This window comes from Neolamprologus multifasciatus, chromosome 22, assembly GCF_963576455.1.
Source record: "Neolamprologus multifasciatus chromosome 22, fNeoMul1.2, whole genome shotgun sequence".
In the NCBI taxonomy this organism is placed as follows: domain Eukaryota; kingdom Metazoa; phylum Chordata; class Actinopteri; order Cichliformes; family Cichlidae; genus Neolamprologus; species Neolamprologus multifasciatus.
Genome location: NC_140459.1, coordinates 31,185,641 through 31,208,783, shown reverse-complemented (window position 1 = coordinate 31,208,783; position 23,143 = coordinate 31,185,641). Strand labels below are relative to the sequence as shown.

The window sequence follows — 23,143 nt, the reverse complement described above, 5'->3', positions numbered from 1 at the left end:
AGCCTGGTAATGAAATTCATCAATAATCAACAACCCTTTCCCTTGAAGGCCCATCTGCGGCACAGAGAAATGCTAGCGCGCTCTCCACAAACAGGTCAAAGGTTGCAGAACATCCAGCGCTGAACCTAAAAGTTTATGGCTCACGTTATTAAAGCTGGTTTGGAGTGAAGTCACAGTCACTTTAATGGAGGACCTACCATCACGAAAAGGACACTAACTCACTGCAATGATGTTTTATGGGCGCTTTAGCGGCTTTTGTTGTGTTTAACTGTCATGACTGTTTTCATTTCATCTTGAGAGATTGCGTTACTTCAACTGTGTGATCTTACATCCGTTCATCACAGCGCCACGGTGAAGGAATTCATCGGAGGCGAGTGAAGAAATGGTCATTTTGCCAGCAGAATAAAAAGAAGCCTGATGCCCACAGCAGGGAGACGGTGCTGCTCAGTGGATCAAACCAGTTTGAAATGCTTCTGCAGATTCAAAGAGTCCCAGCAGCTGAGTAAAAAAAGATCACTTATTTAAAGATGAGCCATGAAGAAATGGTAATCTTGGTGAAAATGAACTATGAATTTCAAAGAAATCTGATAAATTTAATGTTAGTTTAAAGGCTCAAGGGGCTAATGAGGACTAGATCGTATCTCAAACTGAATTACTCCTTTATTTATCACAATCACAAGGGAGACATGTCGGGTGGATGTCATTTTGAGACAGAAGTAGCAAGAGTTGAAGATGGAGCACTGTCAGCTAACACCAACAACCTACATCCATAAACAACACACAGACACACATACTTGCTAATCAGTGCTTAGTAATAGCCTAATACCCTTCTGGATGATCTGTGCTACACGGCAAGTCGCATCAGACTACACACTACACACACTACAACACAGGGGAGAGGTTCAGTCAGTCAGTAACTCGAGTTAGATGAGGAAGTCTATGGGAATTCATTCACTTTTGTCTTCTCCTAGGAATAATAGCAGCTGTCTTGAATATTTCCCACACTCAAGCATTAATAGTTTAGTTGGTTTTTACACTGTGCTTCTGCATTTTGACTTTTTTGTTAAGGGTACAGCATCAAAAATCTCACCACTAGATATCAGGAGACTGCATATCCTAGTCAACTGAATTTTCTTTCCTTCCAATTCAAGTGCATAATCCTAGCTACAGTAGTTGCTGTAAGACAAACAACTCTGGCTGTAGTTCGTCTGTAGTGAGTGTAGGCTGTCAGTCTCTTGTTTATCTCAGCTGTCAGCATGCACCAGCGTCTATTTACTCTTGTAGAAGCTGTAAAACTGTAAAGACTCTTCTTTCCAATGACTGTGATACTGAGGTGAGCTGTTGGGGATATCCTGAACTTTTCTATCAGTATCGCTTCTTTTTTTGTCCTTCCTAGCTGTGGTTAGCCTCTGTTAGCTACTGCTGCCCTCTCTTACGGTGCGTTCACACCGAACGCGATAGACGCGACCAAAAGGCGCCAGACGCCCCTAGCTGGTCACGTGCACATTCGCACCTCAACGCGAATTGGTCGCACTTCAAAATATGCAATTTTCACGCGTGTGAAGTGGAAATGTGGGAGGAAGTAGTGCCAGATGGTATGTTTGCTAGATGGCAGCTGTCGAGCTAATGTTTGAAGAGAGAGTCTCCTTTTTCTATTTACTGTGGAGAGCAGAGCAGCGGCGTAAAGGACAACCTCGCCGTACCTGGGTCCATCAGGTCCTCCAGAAGCGTGAGCAGTTTGGTGAGTTTCACCACTTGCTCCAGGAGCTGCGTCTGGATGAAAAATGGAGCTTGCCTCCAAAATAAACTAACCTCTCTTAAATAATTGGGCTTCACTATGTTCCTATATAGTAGTATATTTTTTCATTGGTATAATATGAAATAAATTCTACATGTGTCACGTTGTGTGCCAATATTTGCTGTGTAGTAGAACTGAGACATTAGTCATTACAAAAATTTATTTAAAATAATATTAAAATTCTTGGTAGAGAAAGCAGCTGGTGTTGTACAGCTCCGGGTGGTTTGCTACGGCGTTGATGAGCCTTTCCTCCATATTGAATGAAGAATGAAGGGCTTTGCCTGGACCTGCCCCTTTGAACTAGGCCAGAGCATCACGTCACCAGGCTCCTGATTGGTTGTCGCGACGCGACTTGACGCTGAGTTCAGATTTTTCCAACTCGAGCGGTAGACACGCGAATGTACAAAATGCACCACACAAACTGCGGCGCATATTTCTATTGGTGCTTCAAACGCGTGACTGAGGCATTTTCGTGTTTTCGTGGCGCAAATCTGCGTCTGAATTTTTGCAGGATCCTCAGTCGCGCTTCATCGCGCTCCTCCATTGACTTTACATGTAAACCTGACACTCTGGTCGCGTCTATCACGTTCGGTGTGAACACACCGTTAGATATTGTTAGCCTCTGTTAGCCTCTGTTAGCTACTGTTAGCTAAGGTTAGCTAGTGTTGGCTATTGTTATCCCCTGCAGATCTAACATTGTTAGACTCAGACACTCAACAAACTCTAATACGATGTGAGAATGTAATCAAACTTTATCAGAGGGAAAGTGCGATTTTTAGAATACTTGAGCCTAACATTAGCTGGTATAATATTAGCTTATAACCAGCTACAGCCAGTTTGCGACCAGCCGCTGGAAGATGGGGGGGTCTTCTCACAGCTAAGACCTCCATGTCTAATCTGCTGACAGGAAGTAACTGCGAAAATATCTGAAATAAATAAGCATATTTTCGTGTATTAGAGCCCTGACTTCAGCTCAGGAGATTCGGCTTAAAGTGAGGAGGAAGAGGATGATATTTTATCCAGATGTTGGGCACATTGTCTCTTTCCTTCTTGTCTTTACTTCTTTGGTGAAGGTAAGATAAAGGAGAAGATAAAGGATAGGTATGATCAGCGCCTGATAGTGCACACACAACACCATGCAATTGCTTATGAGTTCTCTTCTCTTCCACCTTCGGCATGCTACATACTTAGCTGGTCTCTAACCACACACATAAAACATGATTAGTCAGAACGGCGATATCTATCTCGGTCACTGTATTCAAGATAGCCTGGGAACATGGTGGCTTCTACAAACCAGATTTATTATAAGTTTATGTGAACTCATCACTTTGTTGGGAGATCTAATTTCCCTAATTTGAAGACCAGATTATTTTTATGATGTCTTGGTACTTAAAACCTTAGAACTGACTGCGGGGCATGTTTTCCTTCTTCTTTTTTTTTACCATGACTGTGTAATTATATCTTTTTTAAGGCCCTTTAATCAAGAATATACAAGCAATTCAATATAGTTTAAAAAAGGTCAATTTTTCGCAGCATTGTTGCTTGAGGTCTCCGTGTCTAGTGGATTATTTTTACCCTGTGTAGCTCCAACCACACCTAGTCAGTGACGTCACAACATCTATTTCATCCCACTCGGTCACCTCACTTCTCTCCCAGTAACAGCTGGTGATCCATCATTACAAAAACACCCTTCCCTCACTGCCTCCCATCGATCAAACTGTCAACGAGAAGAAAACTAAATCTGTGTTTTTGCTTTACTTAAAATATCAACAGACTGCTCACGAGCCGGCCGAAACAGTGCTGGAATCAGTGATGAGCACCAAGGCAGCAATGAGAGAGCGGTTACAGTTCACAGATTACCAATCTTCTATAATCAGACGGAATATTGATTTCGATTAAACTGTCAAATTATGTTTTGAATGGCCTTAGTTTAACACGGAGGACACACGCCACAGAAAATACAACCTCAAGGCAGAAAGAACAAGAATGATTTTCCTCTCAAAATTACTCAGACAGAAATTAAAAAAGACTTCCTCAGACAAACACACCCACACAGCACAATCGCTGATATGCACATACCAGCACACACACACACGTACTGCGCAAACTGGGTGGAGGGGCCGGCTTCTTAAAACAGCACTTTGAGCCACTCCAGCCATGATGTGTGGCGACAGATAAAAGTGGGCAGCAATTTTGGGAGCATTAACGCTGCTTTGGTTGGGTTTCTGTCGGCTCACTGATAAAGCCACGGCACTTACAACAACATCCTCCCCTCTCTCTGCTGCCCGGCCTCCTAGCTTCAGACCCAGCCTCTATTTATTCCTGCCATTCTTCTTGGCCCAGCAGTAATAAATACACACGCCTGGCTGAGCAACCGCTTCATCACTATAGACAGGCTTGGATGTTATTTAATAGGAGCAAACTTGGGGGGAAAGAAATGAATGATTTCAATTTGCATTGAGAATGATGGGAAATTACCTGCGGGATTGTAATTTAACCAGTGAAGCACAGAGCCTAAGAAGTAAAGGAAACTTGGAGGATTAGATCGACCAGCGGGGAGGGCAATAAATTCTATTGATTTGTCTTAAATAGAAGGCATCAATAAAGGTGGAGGTGCTACTGAGAATGACCCCCACAATTATTGAGTCGAGGTGCTACTTAGAGAGCAAAACAAATGTCTAAAGACCGTCCTGGGCATATGAGAGCAAAACAATCTTTATCAAACAACAACAACAATAGCAATGAGTGGGCTTGCTTTTGTACGGCTATTCCATGAAACACAAAGGCAGCGCTGGCGAAACAATAGCTTGTGTTTATGGTTGAGTGTTTGTGGCCAAAACAACACTTTTCACTTGACAAAAGCACCAACACCCACGCAGCCGCGAACTAAACTGTCATCGTGCTCTTGATCCGCTCTGCAAACCCGGCGTTGAGATTTAAAGTGCCGCTTCACGGCCTCTTATGCTGTCACACGTAATCATACACACACACACAAACACACACGGCTCCCCACCTCAGACTCATTCAGTTTCATCCCAAAACTAAAACTCTTCTTCTGATCACAGCGCTCTTCGATGATCTCGAGAATAAAGCTTCTTTCTGATTCTTGATAATGAGAAACATAATGAATTAATGAAATCCAAAGTCCACTGTACTCTTTATTCTTATTATAAATTACATAGAACTTGGAATGTGATAGCATTTTCATTCTGATTTCAACAATTATGATATCAAGATAATTAAGATGAAATGATGTGTCTTGTTCTATAAATACAGCAGTTTTATTTATACAGCGCCAAGTCCCAACAACAGTCTGTTTAAGGTGCTTTGTATTATAAGGTAAAGACTCTACAGTAATGTAGAGAAAAGCCCAACAATCAAATGAGCCCCTGTGAGCACTTGAAAGTGGGAAGGAAAAACTCCCTTTTAACAGGAAGAAACCTCCAGCAGAACCAGGCTCAGCCACAATCAGTTGGGGGCGAGGAGAGGAAGAACAGGACTGATGTGTTTTTTTTGTGGCAGCTTTAGCTCGAGCTACATTTGAGTTTTTCAGTTGAATTTATGTTAAAATTCTATGAATTTCACACCTAAATGGGACCTTTTATGTGTTTCCTACGTTTTTCCCCTATGTGTATATGTACTGTTACAGTGGTAGGTGACCATATTAAACATGGTTAAAGTTTAAAATAACAATGTCAGCTTATGTGCAAATAAACCAAGAGTCATGATAAAATATTTCTGTTTGCACACAACAACAGAATTATTTAAGAAAAAACAAAAGCTACCACTTGTTTTACTATCATTACCCTCTCTGAAAATCCGATCTTTTTATTGACCCATAGCACAAAGCACTGTTGTGCTTTGATGTGCTTTAACTTTGTAATCCTGAAAACTTGTAAAATTACGGAGCCCCGCAGGGGACATGGGAGAAAAAAAAAATTAAGACGGACTTTTGCGAGATCCCGCAAAACAAACTCGGGATCTCGCAAAACAAACTCGGGATCTCGCAAAAGTTTTGCGAGATCTCGCAAAAGTTTTAGCCGCATTCTTCCCATTAGCTCTAAGCTAACGGGAGGTCTCGACCTACTACAGCCGGGAGGAAAACCGCTTTCCCGGCACATCGTGCCTCGACCTCCCGGTCGGCTTCGAGCCAGCGTCCGAAGAATGCGGCTAAAACGTTTGCGAGATCTTGCAAAACTTTTGCGAGATCCCGAGTTTGTTTTGCGAGATCTCGCAAAAGGTTTGCGAGATCCCGAGTTTGTTTTGCGAGATCTTGCAAAAGTCCGTCTTAATTTTTTTTTCTCCCATGTCCCCTGCGGGGCTCCGTATAAAATAAATTGAAAAGAAAGGGTTATCTTCCAATTAACAAACAGTATAAATACTTTAGCGAGGGTCTGAGCTGTCACTTGTGAAAGCATCATGCTAAAAACAAAAGAAATCAGTTTGGACTTGAGAAAAACAATAATTGATGCTGACAAAGCAGGAGCTGGATATCCAACTGTAACATCAAGAAATTCAAAGAAAGCCATGATGTGCAGGACAAACCTGGCAGAGGCAGGAAGTGAAGGATTTCAAAGACTCAAAACTAGTGAGAGATTTGCCTAAAAACCCAGAACAACTGGCAAGACACGAGTGAACAACTTAAGCAAGTTGGGAATTGTAATCTCGAAGAAGACGGGAATGGACTGCGAGGCTGCAGAACAAGAAAAACTTCACTTCTGCAGAAGAGACGCCTTCAAGCCAGACTGAAGTGAGCTAAATACAACCTGGAGAACGATTATGCGACAGTGGAAACACTGGAAGTGCGTCCTTTGGTCAGATGAGATGAAAATAGAACTATTTAGCCACAGAGATGCTGCTTATATTTGCGTAAAGAAGGTGTATAACCTAAAGAACTCCGTACCCTCAGTGAAACACGGTGGTGGAAGTATTCTGCTGTGGGGACGCTTCAGTGCGTCTGGACCTGTGGAAGGAATCATGAAGGAAGAAGTCAAAGGAGCTTGCAAAGAAAAGCGTCTGGACTTCTTTAAGTTACTTGAAGACGTTTCACCTCTCAACCGAGAAGCTTCTTCAGTTCTAAGGTCAAATGGTGGAGAGTCCCAGATATAAACCTAGTGGGAGTTTCCCCCCACAGAGGGACAAAAGGACCCCCTGATGATCCTCTAATCGCCTGAGCCAAGGTGTGAAACTGGGTGTGGGTCCCAATCAGCCAGAGTGTCGGGTGAGCTCAACTGAAGAACTGAAGAAGCTTCTCGGATGAGAGGTGAAACATCTTCAAGTAACTTAAAGAAGTCCAGACGCTTTTCTTTGCAAGCTCCTTTGACTACGATGACCTGGATGACTGAGAACCTTCACAGACATGAAGGAAGAAAGATGTGTGAAGATTTTGAAAGAAAACGTGAAGAAGTCAGCAGCAAAACTGGGTTTGGAAGGGCACCTCACTGGTTGAGCAGGTGACACACTTTGAGAGGGGTAGTGAATGAGCCCGAGTGCGAGTCGGTCTCAAAACAGTTTCCTGATTTCCTCATGCTGTGTGACACTGACCTTATCTGGTATCGATCGAATACTAAGTAATTACAGTATTGTGGAATGCAGATACCATTACTAGGGGAAGAGTGGTTTGTCATGATTTATGAGACGAGTCATCATCATCATCATCAAGTATTGATCCAATATCAACATTGGTATTGATACTATCGATACTTCGATCTATCCGTCTACTCTGTACTGTCATGTCTAATAAAGGCAAAAAACATCGAATCATCCATTAATCTTCTTCTGCTCATCCACTTCAGACTGACAGTGGGGCTGCTGTGAGCTCTCATGGGGCTAAAAGTGTGGCAGACACCACACACTTCACCGGTCTGCTGCAAGGCTAACACACAGAAACAGCCGTCCATAGTTACTTCTAACTTAGAAGCCAGATAACCTAACAAGAATGTCCTTTGGAGGATGCTTGGTTACCTGGAGAGAGCCCTTTCCGCTCGGGAAGAACATACACTCCACACACAAAATTCCCGCTCAGCCGGTGGATTCAAACACCACTCTACCATCGAAATAACGCACTAATGCAAAAAAGAGAGAGAGAAACAAAAGGGAAATGCTGAAATAAAACTGCTCTACGCAACTTTACTCAGACAGGGAGGACCCTCCGGTCTGTCCTGTCTCTTTTTTGTTGACCCTCTGCTGCTGCTGCTTGTTTTACTAACACGCTGAATGACTCTTATCGCCACCATGGCTGATTGAAACAGTCTTTCACTTGACATGAGAAACATTTTCCCACATGGCAGAAATAAAAAGCGGCAAGTGTGCAAGAGTGGTTTGGATCTTCTCATTTCATTATGAAAAAGAAGGCTAAAGGCTGAAATTACTCCGTTAATAAGCAATCTGTCCTTGTGGCGACTAAAAAACCCTCAAAAGCAGGAACTTGTTCCGATAACACAGAGCACGTGCTCGTGTTTCTATTGTTCAAACACAACAATGACAACATTTTCGCTCTGTAAGCGTTTATTTTTAGACTCAAACTGACCGCGGACTGCTGTGTGGATTGTTCACCGCACCTCTAAAATCCTGTCAAAACACTTCCCCAGCACACACACATAGAAAGCCTGTTAACACACACACGCTCACAGGCACATGCACACACACTCTCACCAGTCCCGAAGCGAAGAACACCGCCAGCAGTGCGAGGCAGGTTCCCATGACGATCAGCAGCAGGAACACGATCAGCGGGTGCTGCTGGCTCATTCGGTAGTACGACTCGTACAGCCAGTCCTGGGGCTTCTCGCCCTCCGCGCACACCTCACCCTGGAACCCCGGGCACCCGTCCCCCAGGCTCTCGGGCCCCTCGGGCCCCTCGCCTCCATCGCTCTTCTCCAGCAGGTAGCGTCCGCGGGTCCACAGAGCGTCCTGCCACATGGGTAGCCTCCTCTGGATGGATAGTGATGCCTCCTCGTTGCCAAAAAACACGTGCGCAAGGAAAAGGGTGCTTTCTTCCTCTCTTTCTCTCTCCCTCCTCCTCCTCACTCTCCAGCGTCCACCTCCTTTTCTGCTTTATTTATTTATTTATTTTAAAGTTTGCTAAGCTGCAGAGTGACAGATTGACTGCCGAGTGAAGCAGAGCCAACTTTCCAGCTCCTGCAGCTTCCTCTGCATCCTCTGCCGCTCCTTCAGCCCCGAGGTGCCAAACTGAGTCAGGACAGTGAGAAAGCCGAGCGCTCTCCTCTATCCCTCCTCCTCCCGTCAGAGGCTCCGGAGAGGGAAGACTCGAGGGGAGGTAGGTTCTCACCTCTTGCCTCTCCTCCGGGCTTTGCTCTTTGTGTCTGGTCAGTCTGATGGGGAGCTGGCAGCAGTCTCTTCTCACTGCTTAGAGATGTAGTTGTGACGAAGCAGCATGTTACTCTGCTGAGGTGCGGATGGGAACTGAGAGAGAGAGAGGGGGGTGTAACTGGGAGGGAGAGAGAGAGAGAGAGAGAGAGAGAGAGGGTGTTCCAACTCGTGTGATAGAGAGAGAGCTAAAAGTGTGTGTGCTGCACCTACCAGAGCAGTGTGAGAATAGTGATGTGTGAGATTAGATAATGTGGAGGGAAGTGGTATATGACTCAAGACTGTGTGTGTGTGTGTGTGTGTGTGTGTGTGTGTCTTTGTTTACAAGGTACAGAAAAGGAAAGAGACTTAAGACATTTACATAAGAGGAAAAAAAGAAGACACTGTGAAGTTGGCAGAAGAAGAAAAACAGTGTGTCTGCGTGTGTGTGTGTGTGTGTGTGTGTGTGTGTGTGTGTGTGTGTGTGTGTGAGAGAGAGAGAGAGAGAGAGAGAGAGAGAGAAAGTGAGAAGGGTTGTAACAGCTGTGCAAAACCAAGGAGACCGGAGTGTTGAGAGAACAAGCACAAAATACCATCCAGCAGCCAGTGACAGAGATAAAAAGGACAGGCAAGACAAACACTCGGAGGGGGGAAAGAATGGGGGAGGAACAGGAAGAAGAAACAAAGTCAGGAAGGAAAAACCTCATGAGACAGAGAGAGTGTGGGAGGAAGAGAGAGAGGGATCAGTGCTTCAAATGGGAGGGAGGGGTAGGAGGGCTGGTAATGAGTGAAAGTTTTGAGAGGGGCGAGTGTCAGTGGGAGTAAAATTGAGATGTGACGAGCCAAAATCCCAATATTCTCCTCTCCTCTCCTCTCCTCTCCTCTCCTCTCCTCTCTCTTACTCTCTTCTCCGAGCCTCATGCGATGCTCCGCGAGGTGAGAAAAATGCCGTTTTTTTCAATGTGTCAAACCCACAGCTTCCAGAGAGACAGAAAGAGCATGTGTAAGCAGATTCTGATAATAACACGAGCCCAGCATTTTATTTCTAAAAATAGCCCAACAGAACTCAGGGCTATTTTTAGAAATCATAAAAAAAGCAAAAGTAACAGAAGGAAAAAAGAAACCCAAAAGAAACAAATAAATCATCCACTATAAACCCACCCAGTGGAAACCTGGTAACAACTTATTCAACCTGAACAGGCTGCACAGTCCTGAACGCAGCTTGGCTAGACTGAGCTGATAGGCTGTCTATCAGTATATGCAAGGTAACTTTGATTTGATTTGATGGAGCTTTAACCTGCATTTATTGTTGAACTGTGTTCACAGACGGTGATTTCTGGATTCTGAGCCTATGCAGGGATTTCCAAGACAGAGCCGTGCTTCTTTTCAATGCAGTGCAGTCTGAGGGCATGAAAATCATCGGCATGTATTATTCATTTTCAGCTTGTCCGTTGTGCACAGATTTCTCCAGATTCTCGGTTTGATTAAATTATGTACCGATGGGATGGCTGTGCATCGGAAGGTAGAACGGGTCATCTACTAACTGGAAGGTTAGTCCCCGCTGCTCCAGTCTGCATGGCGAAGCGTTGCCACTGATGCATTTATCTGCATGTGAATGTTTGATAGCTCTTAGATGTAGAACAAAGTGCTTGCATGAGTGGATGGTTTAAGCTTGAGTAGAGGAGAAAAGCAGTATATTTAGGAACTTTGCCATCCAATGTAGGTGATGAGGTGTTCAAAGTCTTTGCAGTTTGACTCTGGGGAAAATTATTGTGAAATTCTTCCAAAATTTGATGCCATATTTTACAGATTCTCAAGCCCTTGCCCATCTTTACTTCTGAGAAACTCTCTAAGTTGCTCTTTTTATACCGAGTCATGCTACTGACTTGTTGCTAATTAGTTAATCTAATTAGCTGCAATCATATTTCTTGTTTAGTACTGCTTACTTTTTCAGTGTTTTGTTCCCCTGTTCCAGCTTTTCTGAGACATATTGCTGGCATAAATAGAAAATGAGCCAAGTGTCTCAGTTTAAACATATGATATGTTTTTATATATTGCATTGTGAATAAAGTATGAGTTTATGAAGTTTGTAAATTACGGAACCCCGCAGGGGACATGGGAGAAAAAAAAATTAAGACGGACTTTTGCGAGATCTCGCAAAACTAACTTGGGATCTCGCAAAAGTTTGAATTCCAACAGTGGCGGCAGCTACTTAGTTGTAATATTACTCCCTCTGGGTCACAAAATACACTTTTAAGATATTTTGAGGCGTGAATGTAGTTGTGTGTAAACGTCAGATACCGGCTCAGTTTACAAGACATCACATATTTGCAAAAGTGCTCCGACGTTTTCGGAGATCTGACACCCACTAGCTCGAAGCTAACGGGAGGTCGAGACAGCCAGGAGGAACACCGCTTTCCCGGCACATCGTGCCTCGACCTCCCGGTCGGCTTCGAGCTGGCGGCCTCTGAAGAATGCGGCTAAAAGTTTTGCGAGATCTCGCAAAAGTTTTGCAAGATCCCGAGTTTGTTTTGCAAGATCCCGAGTTTGTTTTGCGAGATCTTGCAAAAGTCCGTCTTAATTTTTTTTTCTCCCATGTCCCCTGCGGGGCTCCGTAGTAAATCACTGCATTCAATTTACATTTGAACTTTTTTGGAACTGGATTTGTATCATTTGATATAAATTATTGGGTGGGGCGTGTTGGGTGCAGTGCCACACCATGCCTCCCCTCTGGACGCGCTACCAGCTTCAATGCAATGTAAGGACAAACGTCCTGTGGTGCACTCAACAATTAATAAAGACTGAAATGAAATATAAACAGTTTTTAAATGTGTTTATTAATGTGAACACAAAACTATCACTTTGTTCCAAATGCAACTCAGCTGTCCCACGTTCAAAACATCTTTAATATACAGCACAGTTCACTTTAATCAGCAGTGCCCTACTTCTACTGATGCAGTGCTGCTGCCTGATCTGAAACCTACTTCACACACACACCTGTCCTCTATGGGAGGGGCTACAGGACATTCATCAGTGATTGGCAGATGCTGCCTGTATATTATGCCCACCACTGAAATGGCCCCAGTGTTGCACTGCATAACAATCAGTCCTCAGATGTTGGTGAAAAAGACAAATCATTACTCTTAAGCCATTAGTCCAATTTACAGTACATAGGTAAATGTAGTCCTATTTACATAGATCAGCAACTCCCAGTGTGTGAGCTGAAGCCCCCTGGTGGATCTTGAAGGCACTGCAAGTGTGTTACAAGAAAGTTCTATGTTTTCAGATCTATTTTTGATCCTGAATTTGTCTTATACTTCATCACTATAGCAGCAAAAAGCTGTTTGATAATCAAGCTACTGATGGAAAATCAGCCTCAACAAGAAAATTGTCTGGAGATCAAAAAAAGGAGGAAATGCTTCATCTCAGGCTTTTCTGATAATCAGAGCTGTGATTAAAGACTTGGATGCGCTGCAGAAGATTTTGAGATTTCAAAACGAAGGGCACCAGAATGGGACCTAAGAGATATTTTTATATTCTCAAGATGCTTTTGGAATCTCCCTACAGTGTTTGTTGTCCTGTTTTGACTGATGGCACACTTGGTCAGTACATGTACGAAATGAATGATTAACAAACAGGTTCATGCTATTCAGATTACCCCAAAAATCAGTTTCACCCGGTGGAAGCACTTTGAAAATCCTGAAATGCAGCTATGTGACTATGAGAAGTGTTGCTCTCTCTAAATCTGATTAACAAAGTCTTTGAAATCTGGAACAGAAAAAAAAAACAAGCACACGAATGATTCTGGAGACTCTTTGTAGCTTCTTGGTCCGGGAGTCTGCAGAGCCTGTAGCATCGATAGCATCGTCTCAAACAAAGCAGAGGATGATGCAGGACGTCTTCAGCGCTGCAGGAAGAAAAAGAAAGAAAAAGGAAAGACATATTTTTATAGCAATTTTCAGCAGGGGGTGTGGAGCGAGGAAATCAATCACTCTGGAGAAAGCAACATGGGGGAAATTTATAGAAAATTGCTATCCACTTTGGCATTGATGGTAATGACAGCGACAATGATACCCGAGCTAACATGTCCTTCTGCACATAAGCCTCAAATATCCAGCTTGTTCACACAGATAAGTCAGGCAAAGCTGACAGAGCTCTGAAGAAGAGACTGCAGTTGTCTGACTGTCAAATAGCCAGTACCACATACAACGGATCGCAGAGATCAGAGATAAACTGATTCTTTTAGTGCATGCAGAGCTGTGAGGTATTTTTGATTAACCATGATTAAAGTGCTGCGTTGTTTATTATTGTGATTCCCACAATCAGTGTAAGGAGATTCTGGCCTCCCACACTGGCTTCCAATTGATTTAGGCTCTATTTTAAAATCCTTTTACTGGTTTTTAAATCCTTAAATGGTCTGGTGCCTGAATGTTTGTCCGATCTGCTGAAACCCTATGTGCCCCCTCGTTCACTCGGGTCATCTGAGCAGCTGCTGCTCTCAGACCCTAAATCTGAAACTTAGAGGAGACCGAACAGTCTCTTTTGTGGCCCGAAGCTTTGGAATGATCTTCCTCTTCACAGTAGGCAACCTACTTCAGTGGTGGTCTTTAAATCCAGGTTAAAAACTCATTTTTATTCGCTGGCCTTGTTCTCAGTGGGTAACTGACACTGTTATTTATTTATGGTATTTGTTATTCTTATTGTACTTTTGATATTTCTGCTGTACAGCACTTTGGTCGGCCATTTGTTGTTTTAAAAGTGCTATATAAATAAATGATGGTATGGTAAACAAACTCCTAAACCTTGTGGAAAACTTCCCAGAGGAGTTAAGCTGTTATAGCTGAAAAGGTGGGTTGACATCACCTTAAACCAGGCTTGGCCAACTCCAGGCCTCGTGTCCTGCAGGTTTTAGATCTCACCCTGTTTCAACACACCTGAATCAAAAAATTAGTTCATTACCAGGCCTCCGGAGAACTTCAAGACATGTCGAGGAGGTAATTTAGCCATTTGAATCAGCTGTGATGGATCAAGGACACATCTAAAACCTGCAGGACAGCGGCCCTCGAGGCCTGGGTTTGGACACCACTGCTTTAACCCTCTGGATTAAGAATAATGAAGAATACTTTTGACAATATCGGCATTTGAAGATGGCTGGATTAGCAAATTCAGTCAAAGCATGAAGATTCAACTCAAGAACACTTATAGCATCAGTACAAGATAAAGAAGAGAAGTCCAACTCCAAAATGTGCACCGCAGTTCAACTTCAACCCCAGGTCTGAGAAATGACAGAATTGGGCAAATTGACTTTATTAAGGTCAGGTGCTCCGGCGAATGACCGGATGAAGCGGATCAGGCTCTCTGTGTCAGTAACCTCCCGAAAACAGAGCGCTACTGCGGCTGCAGAAGATCGGGCCTTCTTCTGCAGCGGTACAAACCCAAATATTTATTTTAGTAAGAGTCTCCAGCACTCAAGCACTGCAATAACCCAGATTTCCCCTGACAAGCCAATATCTCTATGACATGAAGTGTGATGCATTTGCAGCCGTTCAGCGTTGCTCATCCTGCCTCCTCTGACTGTTTCTGTCCTGAAGTCCTTTTTGACTCTGGAGAAATTGGTGTGAATCTGTGTTTCATTGTCACATGAACTCTCCCGTCTGGTGGAAACAGAAGGATTTGGAAAACGTGTGAAGTAGTTGTTCTCTGCTCTGCTACATATCTGTTTTATCCCCGTGTGTGTGTGTGTGTTGTGCGTGCACATGCCATATTGCAACATATGATAGACTTCCTGTTCAGCTCCCTTATAATAAGCTGTGTAATGTAATCTAATTAGGTCTTCCTTGGCACAACAAAGACAAGATTAATGAGCTGAGCTGAGCTTCACGCACGCTGATGCGCACGCAACCCCCATGACAGTTTGGGAGTGCGTGTGCAGTTGTGCAAGTGAGAGACAGCTTGAACTGTGTGTTATTTTCTTTTATCAAACTTGAACTTTGTGTTTTTTGCTTTTTTCTTTTCCATGTGTGCCCTTAAGCAAGTTACTCAAATAAGGGATTCGCATTTATTTTCCCGGCCACCAAGAGCACACAGAGGAACTAAACTGTGAAGTGTGACAGGAAGAGGAGAAATGTAAGGAAACAACAGCACACATGAAGTCAAGCACACATGCACACACACACACACACACACGCACAGAGCAGTTATGAGTGTAAGCCACCTCACAGACGTTACTATGATCCTTGATTTTCCTGTGTCATAAAACTGCTTCCCAATCATGATCCACATGTGTGTTTGTTGTGCTATAAATGGAGTCTTCTATATAAGGTTTTATTCCCCATCACATTAACAACAGGTGTGGCTGTGCTCACCACCTGCTACCCACTCCACACAAACATAGGCATGCACACATACACGCACTCATCAAGCGTCAAAGGCATTGACAGAATGAGAGCACACTGAGGAAGAGTGGCCTTAACGCACTAATTCTGCATCAACACCCTCCCACATACAGACAAAGGCACAGCGGCAGGACAGAAGACGAGGCAACACAAGCAGATGGAGAAAGGACGAAAGGGCTCGGCTGCCTTCATGTGCTGTGGGAGATATTGCCACTATGAGATGAGCGTGTACGTCTAGTAGTCTCACCGAGAGGCTCGCGTTAAAGTCCGAAGGCCTTGTTTAACGCAATTGGCGTTAAATGGTGACAAAAGAGATAGCATTAAAGATGATCTTTTTTAAGTTGCATGGGAACAGGGTCATAACACAACACCTGACAAACAATTGACTTGTGAAGTTTCTTTGGGAACTTTGGACCATGTTGGCATGTGTGAGGACCAGACCATCGCCTCTACTTAGATTAGACTAGATTAGATAAAACTCCGGGAAATTCAGTTTCCAATAGCACAGCACCGATAGAAGTTACAGAATGTGAGCAGAAATATACCATATATACACATATATAAATACAGAGTATACAAAAGGGATAAATAGAATAAATAAATTATCAATAAATGATTAATTATCAATAAATCAGTGGCTCAATTTGCTAAAACATGATGCTAAATCACCTGTATTTGTCAGTAGATTGAAAATTGCAATCCACTGAGCTCTGTTTTTTTACCCCTTCCAATTCAAGTGCATAATCCTAGCTATGATGGCTGACGTAGGATCAGCATGTCTTAGTCATCCAAGAGAGATCAAAAAAATTAAATGTAGCGCGTGCCCATGATAGTTGTAGACAGCCAGCGTGTTTCTACTACTGTTTGGACTGGGTCTGAAGTTTCTCCCTGTCTGTGGAAGGCTGTCAGTCCACTTCTTACCTCAGATGTCAGTACCAGGTGACAAGCATCCAACTGTGTTTACTCTGGAAAAGGATTCAATACAGGTCAATAATTCATAGAATCTCACATCTGACTGGTGACAGCGATACTGCGGTGAGTTGTTGAGGATAAGCTGAACTGTCAGTAAGCACTGTTAGCCTCTATTAGCTGCTGTTCGTCTCTGTGAGGTGCAGTTAGCTGCTGTTAGCCTCTGTTAGCTACTATTAGCCTCTGTTAGCTGCTGTTCGTCTCTGTGGGGTGCAGTTAGCTGCTGTTAGCCTCTGTTAGCTACTATTAGCCTCTGTTAGCTGCTGTTCGTCTCTGTGAGGTGCAGTTCTCCACTGTTAGCTGCTGTTTGTCTCTGTTAGCTACAGTTACCTGCTGTTAGCCTCTGTTAGCTACTATTAGCTTCTGTTAGCTGCTGTTTGTCTCTGTTAGCTACAGTTACCTGCTGTTAGCCTCTGTTAGCTACTATTAGCTGCTGTTAGCTGCTGTTTGCTAGCATTGGTGAAACTTTCTTTGAAGTGGATCTAATGTTGTAGGACTTAGATACTTTGTGATAAACTCTCACATGATGTTTCTCACAACTGTTTATCAAAGGGAATGTGAATTTCTAGGACATTTGAGCCTAACATTAGTTGGCATGACCTTAGCTTATAACCAGCTGTTGCTGTTGTTTAGTCGGCTCATTGTCAGCTGTTCAGAGATGGTAGGTTTGCATGTTTAATATTTGTCTATTTAATCAACCTTTAAAGAACAATTTGACCCCATTCCAAAAAAAAAGGTGTTACATGTTACATCCATAGCGGATTCCTCTTATCCTACCTGCCATGTACATATAACAAAAATGTGACAAGATGCTAAGACATTGTGACTGGTACATACAACCCATTTATTCTTTTTACTGTACAGGTTTTATATGTTTGTTCCCATGTTTAATGTGAGACACCCTGATCTTTGTTATCTTGTATTTATTTAAATAAATAAACAGTAATAAAAATATTCTTTTAAAGAGAAACTGCTGGGGTTAAGTCCTGGTCAATATAAATTTTATTGGTTGAACAAAAACCGTTGTGTATTTTGGAATATGTGAACATATGTGAATGTGTTTGTTTCCCTTGCCCTCTTTAGTTCTGTATGTAAAATAAGATGAAAATCAATAAAGAGAAAGTGTTAAAAAAACAAAAAACCCTCATTCTATTACTCATATGTCAGATGTCACTGTTAAATATCAATTTATGCTGCTTTTTGAAAGCAGCACTTTGTTCCTGATCAGTTTCGCACTCCCGTGGTTTGTCGTTCCATTCCCCCCTGTGGCGCTGTCTGTGTTTACGCTGTGCGGCTGTGATGGAGCACACACCACTCCTCAGCCAACAAGTGATTCTCCTCGGTGCAGCATTAATGATAGGGTAGATTTATTTTGGGGAGGGGGGGTTCTTGGGGATCCAAAACCAAGGCGGGCTCAACATGTGACCATACTCTGGCTAATTTTGTATCCAGTGTCTCGTGCCTTATTGTGGTTTGGAGCCACATCCTCTGTCTTCCTTTTTAGCTTATCTTTCACAATCAAATGAAAAATTAGGATGCGTGAAGACAGTGTGCCTGCCGAGAGAAATCTGAAGCACGTCACTTTCTAGAAACTGAGAGCAGTGTGACCTCAGGAAGAACAAAGAGGATATGTGTGTAACAGCTGTAAACTAGAGGTGGACAGATCAATCCAAATATCCATAATAAAGATACCCATGTTGGTATTAGTATTGGATCAATACTTTTTTCTGTCTATATAAGTTCAGTATGTAGCCCTAAATAAGTTGCCATAAATTAATTATTTTATTGGAGAACAGCACTACTGTAAGCAGACCAGCAGAGCAGCAAAAGCACACATGCATTCATAGATGTGACTTGTTCTTGCATGGAGTCACACATGGGAAATCAACAGTGATAGAGGTCAATCCTGTCATGTGGACTGAAGCACATATTCATAAAGGGCTCAAAACAGAATCCGCTCGTGTATCTCCTGTAAAGCATCTGAAAGTATCAAAGGCAAAAAAACAATCTAGGCCATGGATGTTGAATTATTGATAAAACTGGATGTCATCCCAGATTGAGCTCAGCACAAACAATGATGTTGCGCTAGAAATAAACCAAGTTTCCCACCTTGATGAAAAGAAAAAGTGGGCTTCATCACCTAACTGGGTCTAGCTCAACCCAGCGGTGATTAAAACACACTGAGATGACCTAGATAAGCAGCAATCAAGTCAGGAAGGTGGCGGGGAAGAAGAGTGATGGGGAGTGAGGGAGGGAGAATAGACGACCGTGGGCTTCATTAAGTACACACGTATGCAATTTTCTCAATCAAAGTCTTTCCTCAATCAAACACGGTAATTTAAAGCACCCTGTACAGTCTGTTTTGCATTTGATCCCCTTGACAAAAATGGCTTTTTTTTCCCTGAGAGGCGCACGGCATTTCTGGGAATTGGCAAAATATTAAACTAATCAGGCTTTTAATTGCATTTGATTGCTATTGTTCTGGGGTTTCTTACGAGGCTTGTTAAAATGCAGTTTGGCTCAGTTTCCCGCTGTAGAGAATGTAGAGAAGTGGAGTAATTTTGGAGTTTAAAGACTCCCAGGAGTCTTTAAATACAGAAGCTTCATTAAATGCTATAGGCGGGGATCTCTCTGTAGGAAACAGTTAACAGTAAATACAATGTGTGTAAGCTTCACTCTTATGTTTGAAAACCATCACAATGCAAAACAGCACAACGTTAATCAGAAAGCCTCCAATAAACAAAAAAAACCCCCATATTCAACTGCATATGTGATATAATTTAACAGGTTATCAAGCTGTGTACAATTTGCGCTAATTATGTTTCAATTTGCCTTCCCAGCCAGGGATTTAGGAGCCAGTATTAAAATAAAATATCACATATACACATAAAATATCTTCAACTTCTTTTAAAAATCAGGGTTCTGAATAGGGTTGGACCCTATTCTAGGGCGAGAGGTGTCCTACACCCTGCATAGGTGACCAGTTCATCAACAGGTTAACACAGAAAGAACAGATAAACCACTCATCTACCACCAGTTTTAGACCACCAGTCCCTCAGTCTGTGGACACTTCCCACAGTGTCCCACAGAGCCACTGCAGGGGGGGAAATCATGGAGTGAAAGTTAGCTGAGGAGGTAAGATAAACAAGAGCTTGCTGATATTCCATTAAAATCCAACTGAAGTCACTGTTGTTATGTTCCTGATATGAATAGTGGGGACAAAGTCTGACCTAGATTCATGTGAATGGACTGATTTTTGAAATTTAAATGGACATGTGACCAGTGTACATAGGCTGTATACAAAAGACAGACCACCACGTCATTCCCCAATCGTGTTTTGAAACCTTGAGCTGAGCATTTTGGCCGCCCAAAATGATCTGAGTAATCTGAAAAAGGTAAAAAAGGTTAAATAGCTCCGACTCAGAAATACAGTCTGAACTTATCATTCATAAAGCATATCCCATTTTACTATCACCTTTGACTCTAATGGGGACTGTGATTTACAAAATGATTGAGCAAAACTTGAGAATAGCAAGTAAGACCATGAACCCGCCAGAAAAGTGTACGCTGAGGCCACAGATCAAGCTAGCAGCAGGTTAACACTCAGCAGGCTAGCTTCTGCACTTTCTGCACTTTTCAGACCCAGAAGCAACATCCATCTTTTTACAGATGGATGTTTTATGCCAGCCAAATTGTCCTACAAAGATACTTGACTCGTAACCAGCTAATGGCTCCAACATGTACACAAGCTAGCAGCTAACTGTGCTCGGAGCTAGCATTGCTCACCCTCTGCTAGCAGTGCTAGGTCATAGTGCAGTCGGGTTGAAAAGCAGCCATATTACGCTGCTTTTAACAAAGCTGGAAAGAGAAGTGCAAAAATTAGGGCCTTCAAATTAACATGATAACTGTAAAGATGCTGTAATGCTCCTTATACTTGAGGAAAACATTTGATCCAGTGTAATAAATACTGATAATAGCAGCGTTGAGCTCTCATAGGTTAAGATGTGGGCTACATGTAGACATGCTTTGTTTTGAGCAATATTCTAAAAGATTTAGTCTACAGGATAATTAAAAAATAAAAAAAACTTATGGTATTTTTTCCTACAAATAAACACTTTTTTACAGCCAGGAAAGAAACTTTATCGTGAATTTATGCTCCAGCCTCTCTCTCTATCCTGCTATTTCTGTCCAAAAAGGAAAAAAAAATCAGGCTAAGTGTGGAAGCAGCTAATCACTGACTTGTGAAAGACTTGTTCATTCAGCTATGAAAGAAGCTTTTCCACTCAAAGTGTTTTAATTCAGCTCTGGCTGAGGACAGACCCTTGGCTTCTGTCTGGCTGGCAATGAACATACCACATCCAGCAACCCGAGTTATTTCTGAATGTTTTCTGTTTATTTCCTGTGAGAATGCAGCCCTTTCTAGGCTGCATAGACATATTCTTTCTTTGTCGTTTTAAGGGCGCTCTGTCCTAACCTCCTCTCCTCTTCTTTTTTTGTCTGTTGAGCCTCGTCTGTGCTGTTCACGGCTTTTGAACACTAAATCCAGTGTCTCACCTCCTCTCTTTACAATTGAAATGCTCCTACATTTTGACCCCTTTCACCTTCTTCAACCAGAGCTCAAAAGTCAATTATTTTCAAGCGTCCTCTTATGTTCAGCTTTATTACTACATCGAGGTCATATGGAGGAGGTTAAGGAAAATGTCATAAACATTCCTCGGCAGGCATTTCAGATTTGCCTGGGCTTATTTTCTGTTTCTGGGAGCACTGCTGTGGATACAGACAGGACACCTAATCCAGAGCAAAAACACACTTTTCTATTGAAGGACCTGTGAAGCTGACAAAAGCTGATAATACGGCATCAACACTCCTTCCTTTGGTTTGGGGTTTAAGCATGTTGAAGACTCCTGGGAGCTGAGGCACAAAGCAGCCATGCCTCAGAGACCTTCGCTTAATCCAGTTCTGAAAAACAACAGTAAGTGTGCTCCACCCAGTGTTGATGAAAGGAACTGCAAGTGAAGAGATACACGATAAGGTGCACTAATCTGTTTTTATATCAACAAAGGGTCACATGTAAGGTCAACCGACCCAGTCTCATCAGTGTTGTATGAGCACCAGAGGCTTTTAAAAACACTCTACTTCTTCAGCCCAAGCAGCAGCTAGCTGACATTTCTCCCTCAGAACCACAAATTTACAGCTGTGGTTAGAAGTTTAAACCCACTCATCATGGGCATGAATGCCACGGTAACTTGGGCTTTTAATGATTGGTTGAAGTGTGGAACGATTGCTCAGCATAGATCTTTTATAACTTTAAAAAGACAAGAACTAGGTGCACAAGTTTGAATTTATTTTGATTTTCTTTAATCCACACAAAGTGAAATTTATACATACACATTTATAAATACACACACTCATGTAAATCTTTTAATAAGGTTCGACAATGACTGTGAACTTGAAAAGGCCAGAACTATTAACTTCTTACTACAAATGGTAAATTCTCTTTGCCTCTGTGAAAAGGATCTGACGGCTCTAACTGGATTAATACTGAGAACAGTAGCTTAGGGAGGAACTAAGGAGGAGAATTAGAGATTTAAACAGGTTTAGAGGGTCTGTTTCAGACATTTTTAAACAACTACAGAGTAAGATTATCAGATCAAATAACTGTATGCAAGTAAAAGTTCTATCTGGCCTCAGAATCCATGGAGGACTAAGGTGAGGAGTTCGAATCGAAGAACACTATCAGCTGTCAAGCATGGTGGTGGCAGTACCATGCTCTGGGTCTGTTTTGCTGCGAGTGGTACAGGTACATCAAACAAAGGGGATGAAATAATGAAGGAGGCCGACTACCTTCAAATTGGACACACTCTGCTTCTGCTAGCTTTTACTGTACTTTCAGGTTTGGGGGGGATCAAGAACCAGAAGGCTTCAGAGGGGCTTTCAATTCATTCAGGGGTCCTAGCGGAACCCTTTGAAGGGTGGAGGTGTTACGCCCCTCTGCAGCGGCAGTGCAAGAGTGTTCAGCTGTTGCTAACTGACCACACCTAGTCAGGTGTGGGTAAAGGCACACCTGAGACAGGCTTTCAGAGAGGCTCGCTAGTCTTTGCCTTGGTGCACCAGGTATTTCAGCCCATTTGCTATGTAATTTAAGATAAAACACCTTGGCGTTGAAATTCTGGTGTTCGTCTCCATATTTATTTTGCGGCGTTTGAGCCGGGACCTCGTGTGGATTAGAGAAAATCAAAATAAAGTCAAATTTGTGGACCCAAGTCTTAATTTTTAAAATGAGAAAAGATGTATGCTGTATAATTGTTCCACTCTGGAAAAAGAACTGATCACGGAAATTGTTAAAAGCTCTAAATTACTTTCACTCTGATGCCCATGAGGGGTGTATATCAACTTTTGGCCTTAACTGTATGTTCTGGGTTAAAGAAATTAATCCAGAAATACGTTAAACCTGCATTCTACCTAAAGGGCGCCAGATGGAGATCTATGGTTGCTAAAAAACCTCCGGTCCTGTACAAGTTTATGGGAAATTGGCTTTCCAACTTCCCACGGTGCTACAAATGGGTTACTTTGTAAATAACTCCTACCACCTTGTGAAACATGGAGTAATCTCTTTACACCATCACCTTAGGCCTCAGTTGCACAGGTCAATAGATGTGTCAGGAACACCATGGGA

At 42.7% G+C, this 23,143-nt stretch overlaps 1 protein-coding gene across 2 annotated transcripts in view; it reads right to left on the bottom strand.

Annotated features, from left to right (window-relative positions):
• Positions 1–9,708, bottom strand: part of adcy2b (adenylate cyclase 2b (brain)) — an 83,085-nt gene extending 73,377 nt beyond the window's left edge. Inside the window, exon 1 of one of the 2 annotated variants that reach the window (XM_085147664.1) lies at positions 8,453–9,708. In XM_085147664.1, coding sequence (XP_085003790.1) covers positions 8,453–8,716 — 264 coding nt within the window. In that variant the 5' untranslated portion in view covers positions 8,717–9,708. The remainder of the gene's footprint in view (positions 1–8,452) is intronic. The other variant, XM_085147663.1, reaches the window with a different exon arrangement.
• Between the last annotated feature and the right edge of the window lie 13,435 nt (positions 9,709–23,143).